The sequence below is a fragment of the Spodoptera frugiperda genome, chromosome 26, assembly GCF_023101765.2.
Source record: "Spodoptera frugiperda isolate SF20-4 chromosome 26, AGI-APGP_CSIRO_Sfru_2.0, whole genome shotgun sequence".
NCBI lineage: Eukaryota > Metazoa > Arthropoda > Insecta > Lepidoptera > Noctuidae > Spodoptera > Spodoptera frugiperda.
The window spans coordinates 11,955,028-11,975,429 of record NC_064237.1 but is presented as its reverse complement, the minus strand read 5'-3'; the positions used below and the strand labels follow the sequence as shown (position 1 = coordinate 11,975,429).

The 20,402-nt window shown below is 38.2% G+C and overlaps 3 protein-coding genes across 5 annotated transcripts in view; all 3 read left to right on the top strand.

Annotated features, from left to right (window-relative positions):
- Positions 1–2,694: 2,694 nt before the first annotated feature.
- Positions 2,695–12,257, top strand: LOC118264133 (sorting nexin-8). Of its 3 annotated transcripts, XM_050704893.1 has the most exons (7): positions 3,732–4,036; positions 4,633–4,846; positions 5,105–5,330; positions 7,777–7,882; positions 8,192–8,306; positions 8,380–8,596; positions 8,840–12,257. In XM_050704893.1, exons 2-7 carry the CDS (start codon positions 4,641–4,643, stop codon positions 8,969–8,971), a joined length of 1,002 nt encoding a protein of 333 aa, XP_050560850.1. In that variant the 5' UTR covers positions 3,732–4,036; positions 4,633–4,640; the 3' UTR covers positions 8,972–12,257. The 3 variants fall into 3 exon arrangements, with proteins under 3 accessions (XP_050560849.1, XP_050560848.1, XP_050560850.1); XM_050704892.1 differs by lacking the exon at positions 3,732–4,036 and adding an exon at positions 2,695–2,844 and having other exon boundaries at positions 8,192–8,596; XM_050704891.1 differs by having other exon boundaries at positions 3,730–4,036; positions 8,192–8,596.
- Positions 6,833–20,402, top strand: part of LOC118264207 (uncharacterized) — a 58,195-nt gene continuing 44,625 nt past the window's right edge. The window contains exon 1 of the mRNA XM_035576647.2: positions 6,833–6,839. The gene's annotated coding sequence lies outside the window, so the exon portion shown is untranslated. The remainder of the gene's footprint in view (positions 6,840–20,402) is intronic.
- LOC118264132 (sucrose-6-phosphate hydrolase) lies at positions 13,510–15,672 on the top strand. Its single transcript, XM_035576531.2, has one exon. The coding sequence runs from the start codon at positions 13,693–13,695 to the stop codon at positions 15,214–15,216; it is 1,524 nt and encodes a 507-aa protein (XP_035432424.1). The 5' UTR covers positions 13,510–13,692; the 3' UTR covers positions 15,217–15,672.

Below are 20,402 nucleotides of genomic sequence, written 5' to 3'. Positions count from 1 at the left end.
AATAATGATTTATTTATTTTTATGAGGATTAATACCTAGGTACGTATAAAGAGCCTTTTCTAGAGGTGGTATTTTTTTAAAGGATGCTTATTGTGACGTAACTATAAAAGATAGAGACATGCTGTCGCAACATTTTTTATAGATAGTGACGTGTCCTTAAGCATTGTAATAATTTTATCATTTTATTCTATCATTAATAGTTTTCGCAGCGCACGCGATTGTAGGAAGATTATTCAAGGTTTAGTTAGCATCCCTATTTTTTTTAAATGAAGCATAGCCTATGGCACTCGGGAATAGTGTTGCTTATCAACGGTGAAAAATTGTTTAAATCGGTCTAGTAGAAGCCTATTCAATTCAAACAAACAATAAAAGCAAACCGCTCCTCTTTATAATATTAGTATAGAGTAGGTATAGATATATAGGTCTATACATAAGAAGTAAGGAATGTCTGGTGTATGGCCATAGGACAATATGTATTGTTAGATGAGGATTAGAGTTCAAAATATTGGTGAAAAGCTATGTTCTACATAAACGTGACCGAGTGAACAAAACAACCACGAGCCATTGCGTTGCGTAGCTAGGCGCGCTGGTGATTGGTCAGATATACCTAATTGGAAACTTCCTTAGCTTATCTCACAATTTGTCAGACATATCAAAGGTTAGCTACAACTCTCTACTAAGAGGACTTACTTTTAAAATGTTATTGCTTTCGTTGTACCTAAACATGATGGTCTATGTCTGAGGACAAACGTGATACCTAATCAATACTTTGTGTGTTAAAAATGTGGATTAAAGTGTTCATTATAACAACAATGTGAGTATTAAAGAAGTAAGAATTTTGTTTATGTTAGTAGGTAGGTAGGCCCCTAAGATAATTATAAATATTATTTATACCTACCTACTTAGCATTGTTTTTCAAATTGTCCGTCGGAGGCTTTAGGAGTAGGTAAGTTGCGAAGAATTAATAAATTTTAAAACATTTAAGATCGGTCGATAGTGGGTAGTCCAAGTCTCAGTTAATTGGTAATGTACTTACGTAGATTGTGCTAAAATCATCAATTATGAGTTAGAAACTATCGGTGTTAACAGTGTATCAATATTTGTCGACTGAATAGGGAATATGCAGACAATTTTCTTATTTTTTTTTACTCAATTTTCACTTCATTTTGATGTAGAAAAAAAAAATAAACCATAGCTGTAAGAGTAGTAATTACTTTTTTTATAAATACTTAAAAAATATTGGTTTAATTTGACGAGTTCAAACGCTCCTAATTCTCGTGCGCTTGAGGCGTGACGTCAAAGGGCACATAAACTTTTTTGGAAGCTTTTTGTTTGAATATCCCTATTATAGTCGTCTGTAATCGATGATAACGGGGTATGAAATTAAAAATCTATTTAGACCGTCAGTTAGATAATGAAAAAAGATTAGTAACGTATTTTTTTTTATTTCATCATATAAAATAACAATTCTTAGATAAAACTAATAAAACAAAAATAAAACAAACTTTAGAAGTGAGAGCAAATACGTCATTTCTACTTATAAAATGTGCCTAGAAGTTACGTCACGTTTAAAATCGATATATCTTCAAGTATTTGTTACGGTAAGAAAATAAAAAATACATGTCAAATGTTTTAAAATAATCGACAGGACGGACATTAAAATAAAAATTATTGCCATGTAATTCGTTGTTAAATTGATGAATTAAGATTTTTTTAAAGCGTTCTTATAAATATTATTGTTGTTTTTTTATTTTCATTCATATTATGGATTCCGGTGATTTTCAGCATGCAGGCGAAATAAAAAAAAAATTACAACGTAATGTGTATAAAGTGTAACTATATAACTAGCTACCTACCCACCAATTGTTTTTAGTCTACAATACTACAGTGCCGAAATAGCAGTTCTTATTCTCGCCAGAGGTGGATCGAAAGGCGTGCGTCTAAAAAATCTGCAAAAAGTGGGTGACAAAAGTTTGTTGAGTCGGTCCATACACACTGCTAAAGCCGCTGGATTCTACGACATAACAGTTTCCACTGACAACCCAATTATTGCTCTTGAAAGTATTAGAGGTTGGTACATTGCATCTCGTTTATTAGAGTACCTACTAGCGACCCACCCCAGCTTCGCATGGGTGCAGTGGTGACACATTATGCATGTATTATACATATAAAACTTGCTCTTGCATAACTATCTATTAAAAAACCCGCATCAAAATCCGTTGTGTAGTTTTAAAGATTTAAGCATACAAAGGGACATAGGGAAAAAGAAAGCGACTTTGTTTTATAAATACCTACTATGTAGTCATTTTGATGCATTGGATGGAAACATGATCACTATATATTATAATTCTCTATATTTGTTTCAGACAATGTCACAGTATTTCGTCGGAGTTTTGTAACTGCTACTGATTGGGCACCATCGATCTGGGGTGCTCGCGAATTTTTGTTGTCCCGACCTAAAGTGACCATATTAATATTGCTGCAAGTAACTTCACCTTTTACTCAACCAATACACCTAAAAAGAGGTTTCGAAATAATTTCACGCCCGGTTCCTTTCGATTGTGTATTCTCTGTAACAAGGTAGGTGATGCGTAAACTATCCAGAGAGCCAGTAGATACCTAATATAGGCCATTAAGTACCTAATATGTAACAATAATTTATTTCTCTATTTTTAGAAGTTATAAACTTCGTTGGCAATTTCAAAATGGAAAATTAAATCCTATAAACTTTAATGTTGATGCGCGAATGCGCAGACAAGATTGGAGTGGTGAATTGTTGGAATCAGGAGCTTTTTACATTACAAGGAGGAGACTTTTAGAATCGGGAAAATTCCAAAATAATAAGTAGGTACCCTAGGCTCAATTACTGTAGTATGATTAATATGACAGAATGTTTGTTTGTATGTTGGTCGTGCGCGGGCACGCGAGCGAAGCCGCCTGGCAGAAGCTAGTGTAAAATAAAAGTATCTGTTTCTTGCTGTAGCATAAAAAATAGCATGTAGGTACAGCTTGGCATACAGAGAATAAAATAATTGAGGACTCTAGTATCGCATTTACAACTTGTGTTGTTTTATTTTAATTTAGTGGTTAATTTTATTAAGCATCACAAGTTGTTAATTTTAAACTGTAAAAATTTGAAGTCTGTAAAAAATGCCTACGTACCGTACCTACTGTTGACACAGAACGTACTACTAAACTAAAAATCGATGTCTTTGGCAATTAGTTCACGAAACTGGACGAACAGGTAATCGTCAAAGTTCCCAAGATATCAAAAAACATAAAAAAAGTGTGTGTGTGTTCCGTATCCGTAAAAAAAACACACCGGTGAAACAGTCTTTTGACTCTAGTCGCTACTGTTACAAATTAGTACTTTTTAGTGTGCAGTTTTGCTCACGTTCTCTTGAATGAAGATTTGTTGCAACTACATCATTATATCCGATATCGAGCTGTTAATCGCAAAAATATTTACGAAAATTTAAATATCGCGGGCTACCCTGAAACATTCCCTTATGCAAAACCAAAGAGTATAATAAGTAGGTATAGGGCATAGGGCAACACAAAACAACAAAATAAACTCGTACTAGGCCCTCTGACACTAATGACATGTTTATTGTCATTCATGTAGAAACAACATGAAGAATAGATTGACATTATTGACAATCTTGATTGTTGCTTCTGCGCCTTCTGCGTGACATTTGACAAGTTTGACATGTAAAAATTGTAAAATAGTGATAATCTGTGGTTATGGAATCGCAATGAACGTCATCTCATACATATTATTAAAAAACTTTACCTAACTTTATTGTTTTAATGTGATGCGTTTGTTAATAGACCAAGTTGCATCTATGATGTGTATGAAATACAAGATTTCTAATTATTGTATAACATTTTTAGTTGTACGGTGATAGAAGTTAGTGCTACAGAAAGTTTAGAGATTGATACACCGGATGACCTGTTGCTTGCAAACACTTTACTAAAAAATAATTTGGTACCTCGTCTGAGATAAAAGATTTTCCAACAAGCTATCATACAAAAGGTAAGTATTTAGAACTATACTATTTGATAATTATGTTTCCTTTTTCTTTTAAAACAACCCAGGAGAAAAAAACGACCCAGGAGAAAATCCTAGTAAATAGTGTAATTTTCACTTAAGCTTATTTATATTATTGAAGATAAAATATCTGTCAAGGACAAAATAATGAGAATTTTCAGAAATAAATATCTTTTTCCTTTTCATCCTAGAACCTTTGTAAGATCAATAAGAGCAATCGGGTCATATTTACTGCATTAATTCTTCCAAATATTTTGATGCAGGAATCACAATAAAGAAACCTATATTATTACATATACAATGAATATTATATATGTATTACCTATTTTTATTATACCAGGATGAGTAAATTTTCATGAAATCATTGGGTATTTTTTTTTTGTTTTTTTTTTTGAGGTGGGAAAATCATCCTATGTCTTCTCCCGCCCTGGGTGAGGCGGGAGGGAGTGTCAGACTCTTACTGACTAAAAACCACCCCCACCCCTTCTCCTGTTTTGAGCCGGTTTTACGTTGTTCGCAGCTCTGGAAATCATTGGGTATATCGTATGAACTTTTTTTATGGTGTAATTTTAACATTACAGGGTGTATTATGTCCGTGGTGATGGAGGAGGTGACGTTTGCAGAGTTGGAAGCAACAGATGTTATAAGCGTAGAGCTTGTACCAGAACGTAAAGGTCTCATACTGAAGCATTGTGAGTACTATGTCAGTTCTAGAAGACATGGTACTACAGTATCACGGAGATACAATGATTTCGTTCAGCTATATGACATCTTATATGCGAAATATCCTTATCGGTGAGTAATTACAAATGACATTTATACACCCACATTTGTTATTCAGTAAAAAAATTAACCTAGACCTTTTTATACTTTTATTACAATAATATAAATATTATTATGTTTCTAAAAAATTTGTATGAGGTAGTGTTTTGTGATTTTGAAAAGTATGAAAATTCTACAATGCTGATCCAATCCAGATTAAAGTGTGATTATTTTTAATACTATTTAGCTGCTTCTGGGCATGTAGTAATATTGTTTAATTAAAATTTGTAGTGCCATATGTCGATTGCCACCGAAGCGTGTGGTGGTTGGGGGAGGCAGCTCAAACTTCCTGTTGCGGCGCCGCGCCGCCCTGCAGCGCTGGCTGACGCTGGTCGCACGGCACCCAGTTCTGGCGCACGATGCCGACCTCAGGGTGTTTCTTTGCGAAAGCACATTGCGACTGGAGAAGCCCAAACATGATGAATTTGTTCTAGCCGGCACACAGGAAGATAATCTGGTAAAGTATTTCCACATTACCAACAACATATTATCATAATTTAGGTACATTGACCCCATATTGAAAACAAACCAGAATTACTCTCAGCCTGGGTTACCAGTTGGACCATAATAGTGACCAATATCAGTTACTTAGTAATGAAAATGACTTTACTTAACCCTTTAAACGCCGCAGTTGTATATAAGCAACTATAAAATATTAAGTTGCTTATATACAACTGCGGCGGTTAAAGGGTTAATAAATCAAATTAATCCTGTAAGTAAAAATTTGAGACAATTCGTTACATTTTATGCTATTTACCTACAATGGCGAGTGACAGTTAGCCAAAACAGTTCCATTTCCATCAGTCTTTCTGTTTTCCTAAATTCACACGTAGTAGGTATCATATTATTGATTTTGCCCTGTATATTTTTAATCAAGTACCTAATATGTAACTGCAATAAATATTGTATCATAATAATTTGAATACAACATATTTTTCAACTTACATTCTCGGGGCATATGGTACAATATTAACATACAGCAAAATTAGAAGGTCACAAACCTAATAAAATTGTAGCATCAGTCACTTAAATGCTTGTTTATGTTGTTATTTATTTTAATGGTGCACATTGTTTCATGCATACAAGCACAGGATCATATCTCTCTAATCGTAAGTAGTAATCTATATAATTTATAATTATAAATAAAATAAAATTGTTTGTTTGTTTGTTTGAATGTTTGTCCATAACGTGAAGACTACTGAATGCATTGTGATTAAAGGTATACAGACAGTATTACTTATAGGAAACTTTTTGTCCTACGGAATCGCGGATGAATCCACTGATAGAAGTTAGGTATTTATAATAAAATACATAGGTACCTACCTATATAAAGATTTTCGATACGTCAAATTCATCAACGTATTTTTTTTCTGAGATATAATTGTGTTCTGTCAAAGAATGTTAAGACATTGAGGTCATGCTTCCAAATGTGTATTAAAAATAAATACAGTTGAAGTCGAACAAACACGTTACATATATCAATAATAATGAATCGTAAAATGTGTTGCTTTTGCAGAACGACAAAGCTGTGGAGTGCTTTTGTTTGTTAAAAAATGAAAAAAAGAAAGGATCTAAAACTAAACACTTGAATGTACCTATAGAAAAAAAATGAACAGAAACGCTTACATATTGTTTTTGTTTTGAAGCACTCGTTCATAATAATATGTCCAAGGACTATGCTTTTTGAAGAGATAAGCTGGAAACAGATATATTAATAATTGTGTGTCGTAATCAGTTATCGTCGGCCTGCTGTTGTACCTACTGCTGATAAGCCAGGATGAAAGATCGAGTATGCTCTGCGATCAAACATCAACCACGCTAGTAGGGAAGCGAACAAATTATTTAGTAAAACTTAACTAAACATGTGTATGTGAACTTGTATGTTTGTAAACGCACCCACGACACAGGAGAAAATCCTAATGTGGGGCAACGTTTTCATTAAAAAAAAATAAATAAAAAAAACAATGTCACGACTTTTATCCCCGAAGGGGTAGGAAGAGGTGCACATTACGGCATGTATGCCGCTATACAATGTACACCCACTTTTCATCATTTGTTTATAAGTCCCATGTAATAGGGGGTAAGACTATTGCTATATACCGGACACAATTCAATGATTTAGTACTTTGTACGAAATACCATTTGTTACCACTAGTAGATCGATACAGATTGCTTATTCATGCTGAAAGTTCTCAGTGGCAATATGTATATGATAGTCCTGATCTACTGAATCTAAAATCAATTTCAATGTGCCTAGTAAAGTATTTCGATATAATCCACCCTTATATAAATCCCAATCCTCATCTAACTATAGGCAATCGAGTAGAACGCTACAAAATACCAATTTCAGTACTCAATCCATTATGAAAATTAAAATAGAGAAAATAAAACAATATAACGATTAATATTAGTTTATTCATCTCTTTCGCAAAACTTCAAGCATTCCAACAAAAATAAACTTCTTTCACTGGAAAACACATCACACTCTGGCTTTATATCCAGGAATCGGTTAAAGTTTCATAGTGCGCGGTAATGGAGACAGCTCTACTGACTGTTCTACATGATGGTAATATGGTATAGCAAATAACTGGTGCTTTTTATTGCGACAGTAACTGACGCAATAAAATTATCTAATGATATCATGTTTCAGTTTTGATGTACGATGCCAAATAGCGGTGGAAAACCACCCCGACAGTTTTCTAGAGTCACCTTAAGCCTCAATTTTTAAGCAGTAATAGATAATATTATGTTGTCATGTAATTTAATGATACCTACGCTAATTTATTTATTTAGGACAACCTTCAGATCTAACACTTGTTACAATGTTCTTATGATATATTAAATCTTATGTTTAGTGTAGAATGATTATGCTTATTGTATGTATACGAGTAATATTGTTGCAGACCGAGGTGACGACACAAGAGTTGCAGGCAGCGTTCGAGAGCGAGCAGGAACCCCTGCAGCTGGCGCAGCTCGCCCTCGCCAGACTCACGCAGATATTTGAAAAAGGTGCCTTTCTAATTACACTGTATATCGCAGCATCGTTTCCACTGTTCTTTGTTGGGTCTTTGTTGCATATTATCAAGATTCTAAACGAATTAGGTACATTTCTTTAAAATACAATGTAATTGGTACCCACTTTTCAGATTTTTTCGGTTATGTTATGAGTGGGTACAATTTCCAACACCGTAATATTACTGTTTTTTTTTTAACCGAAAAACCAAGGCCCATCTCTTTAGATCACGTCTATAGTAATATTGTATTTTTTTATGAAACGATTACTTTCAGGTATTGTAGCAAGTTTGTGTTTTGTTTTAGTGCAAGACAGATGTGAAGCCGAGAGGAGTGACATGCGGGAGCTGGGCGCGGCGCTGAGCGGGCTGGGCGCGGCCGCCGGCGTCGGCGCCGACCCGCAGCTGGCCGCCGCCGCGCAGTACGTGCCGCGCAGTAGTGCCGCGCACCGCGCCCTGGGCGCCGAGCGCGCACGTACAGAGTGTTGTGTGCAGGGCGGCGGGCGCCGCGGGCCGCGAGCCCGAGCCGGCGTGGGACGACGACGGCGCGGCCGCGCTGCTGCTGGGCGCCGACGCGTGCGGCGCCTACACGGCGCTGTGCGCGCGCCTGTCGCGCGGCCTGCACGGGGAGCGCGCCGCCGCCGCCGCCGCGCCCGCCGCGCCGCGCGCGCTGCACCTGCGACACCGCTACGCCTTGCGCGCTGCGCTGCAGGTCACTCTTGTTGCTTAGCGGTAGAAATCACAATCAGTGGAAAGTGGTAAAAGTTCAAAATAACCGATGATCGAAAAATCGTTTTGGTATTTGGTAGTCTACCAAACCAACTTTCCACCCAGTTGCGATTTCTTGGTTTTACTGTAAAATCTTACAATTTACTTATAAATACATCGTACTATAATCGTCCACGACGTTGACTCGAAGGATGAACTAGAAGTTGGTAAGTGTGGTGTGTTGCAGGAGGGGCGCGTGGCGCGCGCGTACGTGTGCGCGGCGCGGGGCTCGCTGGGCGCGCTGGCGGGGCGCCGCGCCGCCGCGCACGCCGCGCGGGCCGCGCTCTGGACCGACCTCGCGCGCGCGCTCGCGCTCTAGCCGCCTTCTACTGCTAAGTAGTGACATGCTACTTACATCTGATGATGGCTACAGGTTCTCGATACATATCGGTCCAAGGTTAATTATCATTCAGAAATAATCGGTTCTTCACAGGTGAGAGCATAAGATAATGATAAATTTCTTTTATAAGGCAAGTATCTTCACACTAGCGATATTTGAGCGGGGCACACGATGCCTCGCGGCGGCGGTGCGGCGTCGGAGCAGTGTCGCTGCCGTCTTACAGAGAAAAATCGTACGACGTAACAACGTTGCGGCGCCGCACCGCTCGTGTGCCCACTGACAAGGTGAAATGTTTGCGGAGCGGCGACGCAACGCATCTTGTGCCCCGCTCTTATACCTACTGATGTTATGTAACGACGGTGACTGCGTACTCGGTCATGATAATCTGTGATTCCGACAGCAGGCACACGATGTACACTGTACAAACTAAAGATAAAATAAAAATAAGTATTATTATACTTGTATAATTCTATCTAATAATACATATGTATAATTTTACATATTATTTTACTAGTTTAAGAAAGATGATAGTCGTCTGCAAGAATTCGTAATGAGTGTTAAACCTCGCATTGCGTTTCGTGTGTTATTCTCGTTTAATGGTTATTGCCATAATGTATGCCCACTAAGATCGTTACTTTTTACTACATAGTTAAACTTACCAAGGTAAAAGTCAGGGTATACTTCGTGACACGAACCAAGTTCTATCTCCATATTATGTCTTACTTTAACTTTTACCACAGATTGCTTTTCGTATTCTTACGTAAACTTACTTCCAAGTAGACGTGATGAAATAGTTTGAAGTATAATTTCCAAGTTGCGATGGATCGAAATGTTTTGTGTTAACTTTGTAATAGATCTAAGTAATTATGCCCTAAAATATTTTAGTACTTTTAGTATTGTGCTTTTTCTACACAATATCTTTTCAACATATTGTTGTATGTAATACATAATTAGTTGCAACTTGCTAAGAACATAATGTGGGATGACTACCGCCAGATCTTACGTAGCAATAAGCTAAACCATTACTTTTAAGTTTTATTTTCGAATACATTCCTGAATCTAATCTATGGAAGTCAAATTTGCTCAAGACAATGATATCATCCTGTTAACGTCGTGGGGCCTTAGTCTGCTATTACAATTGTGTCACAATGGTCGATCACTGAGCAGTGCAAGAGGGACGGAGCTATGTAGGTTGTATAGCTCCGTCCCTCTTGCACTGCTCAGTGATCGACCATTCTGACACAATTGTAATAGCAGACTAAGGCCCCTGTAGTTGGACAAAGACATCTTCCTTCGCCAAGCTTGTTCAAGGCGGACTGGATATTTCAAACTTAATATTTTACCTACAAATCAAGTTTTCCTCGCGATGCTTAGCCACATATTTTGAAAAAAATTCTATTGTTGTATTACACTAACATAATACAACAATCGAAATTTTTTTTTTAGTGTAAATTTGCAAACTTTCCTACGTAAAGGAAAGGCATAGTTCAGTGGATTGTTACTGGATGGTGATCATGTTATGCTCATTATTGTTAATGTTTCGATTAAAATATGTTGAAGCTATTGTATATGTGTATAAAATATTTTAATAAGACGTTTATTGACGTCGATGATTTACCGTAATCTCATTTAAGTGAAATAATACAAACATGTAGGGAAAGTGGTACAAAATGTTCCCTTGAGGTAAAATTTAAACGGTATTGACAAAGTTTCGCATGCTAGTCTCCTTATTGCCTCGTCCGCATACAGATGGTACGCACACTGAAGTTCAGGAGTAACGAGGTTGATAAAAATGGAGAATAGAAGTGGGGAAAGAATGCCGCCCTGAAGAACGCCAGCAGTCAAATCACACTAGCCAGAGAAATTATCACCATACTGTACCGACTACTGACGCTCTCAAAGATACGAAGAGAACCATTTCAGAGATTTGTAGGTGATCGTAAAATGGGACAGGATTGCCAAAAGGATGTCGTGATTGACCGTGTTAAAAGCATTGGAAAAATCAACTAACACTAATACTTTAGTATCCTCCGTCCCTGACGTCGCCAGTCACTTTAAAGATGGATCGTACCTACAGTGCTGTGGCCACGACGAACACCTGGGGCCTTAGTCTGCTATTACAATTGTGTCAGAATGATCGATCACTGAGCAGTGCGAGAGGGACGGAGCTATGTAGGTTGTACAGCTTCATCCCTCTCGCACTGCTCAATGATCGACCATTCTGACTCAATTGTAATAGCAGACTAAGGACCCTGATTGTAATAGGCTTATTAAAAACTTGGGGACTTTCGACACTTTATTCTCAATGGTGAACCCAAGGATTCCGCCAAAATTTGCCATCGTTCATTCTCTAATTTTTATTATGTCTCTTTTGACTGAACTTTTCCGACTTCGAGCATAGTAAAGTAGAAATATTTTATGTTAAAGTTCATATTTGGGTGGCACGATAATACGATACAGCGATGCGAAGTTCGTGCGCATTGAATTATCGAATGAACGAAATAACCCGAGTAATTCCGATCGTTGCCGAAACGAAGCACATCAGCGTACTGGGCCAGCCATTATCTAATAATCTAACGAACGAGTGAATGACTAACAGTATAACAACCAACAAGTTGTTGTTTTTAACAACTGTCAATATTTATAACAGCGAATGCGAATAATCGTTACATCACAATTGTGTATATGATGTCGATCTTTCAAAAACTTTTGGACTTTTATGTCATTGATTCGTCAGCGCTAGAGCACTGAGCTGCGTAGACGCAGTCTCACGGTCTTTCGGAAGTTCTTGAGATATTATAATATTTTCTAATCAAGTGCTTACAAAGTAGTTATTTTTACTCGATAAGACTTAGGAATCGGTCATGATTTACTAGATTGTGTGGACTATAATATAACTATGTAAGAAAGATTTCTCTGTAGAACTGGAATGACATTGCATGAATTTTCTATTGAATATATAAGGATCCTGCAGGCGGTAGTTTTGTATACCGGGGTGTACACAATACTTAATCCTTTGCTAAAAACAGAAAAACAAATATACCGTCTATGGTTTATATAAATCTGAGTTAAGTTATATGTAGGGCATTAAACTTGCTAACGAATAAATATCAGAAGTTAACGATATGTGTGATATTTACTTAGAGGTATTGTTATGTACCACTTTCCCTATAAATAAACCATTAGAAAATAGCTAGGTAATACCTTTGTTACTTTTATGTTATTGTATTCGTTATTGTTTGACAAATATACTTCTATACACCGATTCTATTGTTTGGTATTTTTATCCTTTATGTGCCTACTTATTGGTTTGGATTAAACAACAATCCGTAAGACTGTATTATAACTGTTAATAATTTAATAATAATTCATGATGTTTTAAGAATTCAAATCATAGAAAAATAAAAGTAAGAGCCTGCTCACACTGCGAGGGTACTTTTTTGTAATTCTGTAACACATGTATGTAATGGAAGTATCGTATGGTATCGGTACAGTCATTTGATATTTCGAAAGTTAATTTGCAAAGTCACTTCTGAAATCGCAGCGAGGTAAGATTAAAGTTTCGTTTTTTGAAAATAACTGCATTTGACACTAGCGCCACCAGAGCAAATTACGTAAGTTAACGTAAAAAAATGTCACTAGGCCCTCGGTGAAGACTAGTCTAGGCTTACTTTGTCTAGTTTGTTTTGACCGTCGCGTCGTCAAATGCCGTTTGAAGGTGTGGGAACTTGAGTTGTTGAACTAGTTTGTTGTAGGTAGATAATAATAATAATCTTCAATAGTCGTATTAAACAATCGAGCCTACTGATCATTCCTATAGCTATCAATATGAGATATAACACAGTATGAGATCAGAAATGACAACAATCTGGGAAATACTAGAGATAGGTAAACCAGAAAACAATAGAAACAGTAATTTTATAATGACATGTTTAAGATTCCAGTACGATGGGTTTCTTGAGATCGCAAGCTATGCTATATTAGGTGCTTAGATTAGGTAGGTACTAAATATAAGCTTAAATATCAATATAGGTTAGTACCTATATTCAGTAGGCCGGCCATTGGGTGGCATAGGACTCGTAACGTAACTGGCAAATAGTGGGTGCTTTTCATACTCCCCGGCTCGACCGACACTAGGTAATATCTCACAAAAACCGGCGACCAATCACTCTTGCGTTTTCCCGTGTGGGTTAGAGGGGGCCCTTTCGCCTCTGTCAATCCCCAATCCCTAAAAAGCCAACAAAGCGGTTGTAAATCTTCTCCCCTGGTGTTGCCCAATTGGTTACCATCAGGTGTTACCTCAACTTATACTTTAAAATCTCCCTGATACATTATTTTAATCTCATATTGTAACATAAGTATGTGAGGAAAATGTAGCGACAGTGCGACGCCCCCGTGCGTCGATCGTCGTATAAGTCCTGAGACGAATTCATCAAGGAAAACGAATAGGTAGGTGTTATATCATAACTTGTAATAAAGTAAGCAGACAGTTATAATTATGTATCATTTATTAAAGATGATCTAAATTGAAATAACGTAATTGTTTACAATTTGTCCTTTACTAGAATAAGTGGTTGTGTAATCTCAGCATTATTGAACTATCGGTTTACAAACATTATACTATTGTGACTTTCGTCTTTGAGTCATCACGGCCGGATACTTTTATTTAGTCTTTAGTATCTGAGCCGCTGCCTTCTGAGATGGAAGTGTTCGTACTGGCAGTGTGGCTTTGCGTCGTCACTGCCGAGCTCGCCCAGGACTTAGCGCACATTGAGGACTTTATCCAGCAGAAAAGATATCTGCTGAAGAAGAAGTACCGGCCCATGTACCACATCTCGGCACCCGTGGGTTGGCTCAACGATCCAAACGGATTTATATTCTTCAAGCGACAGTACCACATATTCTACCAGTACCACCCGTACAACGGCGCGTGGGGCCCGATCCACTGGGGCCATGTGATCAGTGATAACCTCGTCGACTGGGCGTTTTACCCACCCGCGCTGGTGCCCAAGGACCACTACGACAAGCATGGCTGCCTCTCCGGGTCGGCAGTCATTCACAACAGTTATTTAACACTATTCTACACGGGCCACGTGCTATCCAATAACAAGACTTTTCAAACGCAAAATGTCGCAATAAGTGCTGACGGCATCATCTTTCAGAAGTATTTATACAACCCTATAATACGAGACGGCCCGTTTGGTAACGCAGACTTTCGAAATCCTAAAGTGTGGAGGTTTAGAAACTCATGGTACATGCTGATTGGAACTTCAAGGTTGCAAGAGGCATACTTACTATTGTACACGTCGGCTGATTTGTTTAACTGGAAGCTCAACGGGACCATAGCAAAATCGTATGGAGACATGGGGTACATGTGGGAGAGCCCCGACTTTTTTGAAATTGATGGATTCACTGTCCTTATACTGTCAGTGCAAGGTATTCAGGGCGATGGCCATCGGTTTCGGAACCTCTATCAGACGGGGTACGTCATTGGAAATTTCAACTATCAAAGCGGGCAATTTGAAGACCTTGAAATATCTACAGCGACATTTAATGAGCTTGACTACGGACACGACTTTTATGCAGCCAAGACGATGCAATCTGTCGATGGACGCCGACTGCTCGTCGCCTGGTTGGGCATGTGGGAGAGTGAGTTCGAAGAATCGAATGACGGCTGGGCAAGCATGCTGACCTTGGTAAGAGAACTGAAACTGACATTTCAAGGTAAACTTCTGATGACTCCGGTTAGAGAAATAGTGGAATTGCGTGCCGAGGTGTTGGAGGACGCTTGGTACAGTCCAGGGGAAGCATTCTACGCCGGATCCAGAGCCTTCGAAATGCTTGTGAACTCTAGTACAGTGATGTACGACGCTGCCATCATACTGGAGTGGAGCGGGGAGCGGCAGTACACCATCGCATTCTCATCAGAGCGAGGCTACGTGAGCGTGGACCGCGGCGGAGTGGACGGCGTCAGGCGAGCAGACTGGTTACCCGTCACGCATATACACTGGCGTATTTTTGTCGATTATAGTTCCATTGAGGTTTTCTGTGGTACGGGTGAGGTTGTGTTTTCTAGTCGCATTTATCCGCGGAAGTCCATGCGTATAAGGATTGCAGGAGACACACAATTGCACGTGACTCAGTATCGACTCAGACGCAGTGTCGGATATGACAACAAACTCCGCAAGCAATTGAAAAATCATGTTATTAATAGGTACCATTAAAATTGGCATCAATACGGACTAAGCAATAAGTAAAAGACAGGAACACTGATAATGGAGCTTTGTAGGCGGCTGTCCCTACGAAGCTGCACGTGAACATTTGTATTGTTCTTCCGACATAGTGGCCAACTAAACATGTCTGTCAGCCTTCTGGAGTAACCCTGCATTAGTTACCTCACAGTATACGAGTTCCATTCAAATTCTTGGTTTAAATGTCGCGGTAGAAGTTTGAAACAGAAAAACTACTAATAAAGTGGATGGCTGCAGTTTTGTTCTGTAAACTTTGTTTCCATTGCAGAGGGCTGATATTATTTGGCACGACAATCGACATCATTTAATAGGAAGTTACCGAGTTAATAACAACAAAAGAAATTGCTATTTACATTGTAATATTTAACTATTGTTGTAGCTCATGAATTGTACTTATTAAGTTGTAAGTGTGTGAATAAAATTTATTAAGAAATGCGTCTGTCCCTACATAATCCAGTTCCCACTAGTCTCAGTAACCTATTAGTCAGTAGATGCAAATTTAGCTAATGCGATACCATTTCAATATAATGTGGAAGCTCAGTATGAAGATACATTATTATGGGGAAATTCTCTATTAGGCTTGGTAGGTAGATTTGAGAATCTACCGACAGATAGATGAACGAGAAACGCCTGTTAGTCGGTTCTGGGTTTGTGTGGACAAATTGATGCATGCAAACTTGGACCGAAACTGCATGAAACTATGTTATATTTTCAAATGTAAGTATAGTTCCAACATTTCAGTGACTCTCTCATTGGTTGTGGTAGTTTGATACTGGTTTCAGATATTTTAAGTACATACTTAGTGTTTGATTTTATTCAAAAGGTTATTGGCAATTTGTGTTTGAAATTCTTTTTATTGTCACTGTTTCTGGTATTGTTTGCTGAGATTGCTGAAAAACTACACGCATTTAAAATGTTAGTCACTTGTAATAAACTAAGAGAGTGCAAATATTATATCAATCGGGAGTCAACAATAGTAGTAGTATAAAAATTCCTATTGTTTCAATCTATTCACTGGTAAATTATCGGTAACAATACATCGAACAAAGAATGGTATAGTCGCGAACTCAGCTCAGTCACACTGCAAGCAGAAATATAAACTTTGATAATATTTATGTTTAGGGCCCATCCATCCATCCTACCGCGAGGCTCACATCCGCCCTTTGAATCGCGGCGATACACGGCAACTTATTCTCATCAATCAATAGGATATTTTAATAAAATAATGGATACTTCGTCAGGCGCTTCCCGTCTTTGAAATTAAATGAGTGAAATAATTATACATAATTATCTATATCTCTCATAGTCTCACAGTTTATATACTCTCAGTTTTCAAAAGAGTTCTATTAACATAGTCCCAATACAGTGTAGATACCTAATATCCGGAGCTGCAGACAACGTAATAGGTTACCGGGGCTTCGGCTCAAAGCAGGAGAAGTAACGGGGTGGATTTTAGTCAGTAACAGACAGGGAGAAGTCATTGTATGATGTTCGCCCCTCAAAAAAGTACCCACCTAATTCCACTTTATGTATCCGAATTTAAAATGAAACAATTATCATGGGTTATGTAGTGTTTGAAGGCTGCTATAGATTGAAGCTTATTCTTATTCGCATAGACATCAGATTTCGAAAAGACCTAACTGTGTCAAATCGCAATCTCGGTGACCACTGACTAGTTCAAATTGACAGTTACCTACAGAATAGCCTAGCTGCAGCTCACATCACCTGGACAGTATGAATGTGATGGTCAGACAAATCGGTCCTGTAAAGTCTATCACTACCTACTATTTAGTACACACACAGGTCTGAGAACACCTAGAGATTTTAATTAAGTATAACCGTAGGTAGGTAATTAGGTAAGTAGTAGTTATAGGTACCGGTATCACAAAACAAAATAGAAACCTTTTACCTAAAGTTAACTCTGTGCCTTTGAACCTAATAACACAATCTTGTCACGAATTCCACTGAGTAAAAGGGCATTACCATTTACCACCCACAGAGGGTAACATTAGTTCTCCATTCCATTTCATATCCATTAGATTACGCATTATTTTGCGTTGTGCCTCTGACCCTTTGCAGATTGGAAATAAAAATGGCCCCATATTTACGATTTTATTGTAATTAACCTGTTGTAATTTGAATACATTGTGTCTCGCGTAGATCTGCGTTCCGGCTAGGGTTGCAAGATCCAGAATTATCATTTCCTGGACATTTCTAGGGCCACGAACGGAATCTGAGTTTTGGTGTCCCATCCGAGACTAAATTGTAAAAGTAGGAATTAAGTAGGTACCTAGAACTCATCCTTTCCTCCCCTCATCTCACGCAGCGCGACTTGCGAGCACGTTACAAATTACAATGTTTGGTTCGACTTTTGCAGACATAGTAGGTATTGTATTTTTGTGAAAATGAAAACTACTACTTTTCATTCTGGGACAGCAAAGTGAAATTACTGTTTTTTATGGAACGCGCCGGTAAACGAGTAGACGTTAAACCTTATGGTATATAAGCAATCTCCGGCGCCCATGGACACTTGAAACACCAGAGACGTTACAAGTGCGTTGCCGGCCTTTTGGGGGTTAAGGATTTAAAGGTTGTTGGGGAATCGGGGATTGGGAAGGGGGAAATTGGGCCTCCGGTAATCTCACTCACACAACGAAACACAACGCAAGCGTTGTTTCACGTCGGTTTTCGGTGAGGTCGTGGTATCACTCCGGTCGAGCCGGCCCATTCGTGCCGAAGCATGGCTCTCCCACACTTAATAGAAGACTTCTTTTTAGCATGCCATTTTTAAGCATTGTGTAACAATATCTTAATGCGGCGAAGGCATTAATGTCTTCAACACCCTCCAGCACAGTAGGGGCCAGGCTGGACGGCAGGTGTGTCACCTCACCTAACGTCACCTAGCAACAGGCTCATGTTGGCGCAAGCCGCGCAAGTCGGCGCGCCATGCGACATAGCATGCGCAGCCCCAATACCTAACTGCTTCTTTGGAACATCCAAGTACCTACGTCTGGACAACGAAGATTGCAGCTTAGTATTATTAGGGACAAACAGGGGAAAGCAACTTTGTATTATGCACAGAAATATTAATATTAGGTATACCATCTATAATACTTTATTATGTAGGTAATGTACTATGAGCTTGTGTCAGTGATTGCATACACAAATGGGTGATTCCCGATTTTCTCGTTCCCTCTTAGTGCTCCCCTACCCTCCCAAGAAACGTAAATACCTACAGGCTAGCTAAGTTTCAGCTTCCAGTAACTTCGGATGTGCGTTGTTTGTCAGTCACTCAGTTACTCAGTAATTTAACGGTATACGCATACAATTTTTTTTTGTAAAAATACCAACTTCCATAAACTAAAAATGAATATTACCTACTATTTTTTTTAAGGGTGGAAAATCATTCAATAGATAGATAGATAGATAGATAAAACATTTATTCAGTACAAACAATAACAGACACAAAGAATTTGATGACTTCTCCCGCCGGGCGAGGCGAGAGGGAGTGTCACTCTTACTGACTTAAAACCACCCCGTTCCTACTTTTGCCATTCGAGCCGAATCCCTGGTAAACCCGCTAGGTAGTCCGCAGCTCCGGATCAGGCATCAGCCCTACTGTGCCCCATCTGTATAGGTATCCTACTAATCCTACGAATTCTAAACTATCAGTGGGTAGACACAGGCAGTACAATGATAATAATATTTTTTTGGTTTTTAGTTAAAGGTGGTCGGTTTTTTTAAACGTAGTACGTATATGTAAATAGTGAAGGTAACGCAAAGGAATAAAAATTAGCCTCATCTACACATTTAAACCTCAATCTAAACCTAATGAAACCTACCTTCTATAAGGACTATAAGCTGATCTACCTAATAGCCTCAAAGAATACTATTCTGGATCCATAATATGTAAGTATATTCTTAATTTTTTTTTGGATATCCTATTTTAGGTAGGTGACGAGACAAAATGTTTGAAATGATCCTTATATTATGAGATTATGCTCTGATAACGACTTAAGGAGTCAACACCACCATATGTATAGTGGAAACTGCCTGGTCTATCTGTCGCGTCACTAGTGTTTTATTATAGTAGAGAAATCACATTTTCCCTTTGATTGAATTGCTACTGACATCACAGCGTTCTGAGTGACGTCACTGACTTACGTCAAAGATTAAAAATAGAAAATATAGAGTAGGGTCTTTCACACTCGTTTTGAGGCGTGGGTAGGTACCAAGAACGTTGAAAAAAGGGTAGGAACTTTTTTACAACTACAAAATAATAACCTTTGAGATTATAACAGATCTAAATCAAAAATATTTGAATCTGATTAAAATATGTTTGATTCATGTTAATTTTTGACATTAGATTTTAGATCTGTTGGGCTTTGTCGAAAATCTAAATTCATTTAGATTTTCAAATTTTTAACTTGAAATTCGTGAAATAAAAATTTCACAAAGGTAAGGTGCGTTGGGGTAAGATCGGCGGAGGGGTAAGAACGTACAAATCAAATATCTCACTTATTTGGCTATATTTTTTAATGCTGATCACATTGCGTGGCACGTCATTAAGTCCCGCCCCACCCCGCGGTGCCCACCACTCGCTCCGGTCAACACAGACGTGTACCCGCGCCGTTTTAGAAAAAAGGCAAATTTTATAAAATATTTGTTTATCCGGTCTTTCACCTACATTTTTATTTGCATATTTTAGCAAAAGTATAGCTTATTTTGACATGTTTTTGCCTAAATACTAAGTTTTGAGCAATGATAATATGATAAAACTAATCCAGATTTGTCTACTACCTCTGTAGGCTGAAATCCGGTGTTACCCATGTCGGGTAAAGATCAGACAAAAATATCCCTATTCGAAAATGGGCAGTGATTGTCAAACTTTTGTTACAAATGATTTTAATTTAATTTTAAATAATTACTTAGGGCTGATTTTCCAACCATCAGTTGCCACGTAAATACTCCCGAACCTCTTCGCGGGCCACTTCTTATACAAAAGAAGCGCTGGAATTAGCCATGCAGCAAATAAATAATAAAGAACTCACGTATGCAGCCACTTCAAAAATGCTTGTGGATAAATCTAAACTTTGAGAAACTCAATTTCTTTGAAATTTGGTATGCGGGGTAAGATCGGACAAATTAAACGAAAAAAA

Coding starts and splice junctions, on each gene's coding strand:
- LOC118264132 (XM_035576531.2), top strand. CDS start 13,693: ATGGAAGTGTTCGTACTGGCAGTGTGGCTTTGCGTCGTCACTGCCGAG.
- LOC118264133 (XM_050704892.1), top strand. CDS start 4,641: ATGTCCGTGGTGATGGAGGAGGTGACGTTTGCAGAGTTGGAAGCAACA. Junction 7,883..8,191: donor CACGCAGATATTTGAAAAAG/GTGCCTTTCTAA, acceptor GTTTTGTTTTAG/TGCAAGACAGATGTGAAGCC. Junction 8,597..8,839: donor CCTTGCGCGCTGCGCTGCAG/GTCACTCTTGTT, acceptor GGTGTGTTGCAG/GAGGGGCGCGTGGCGCGCGC.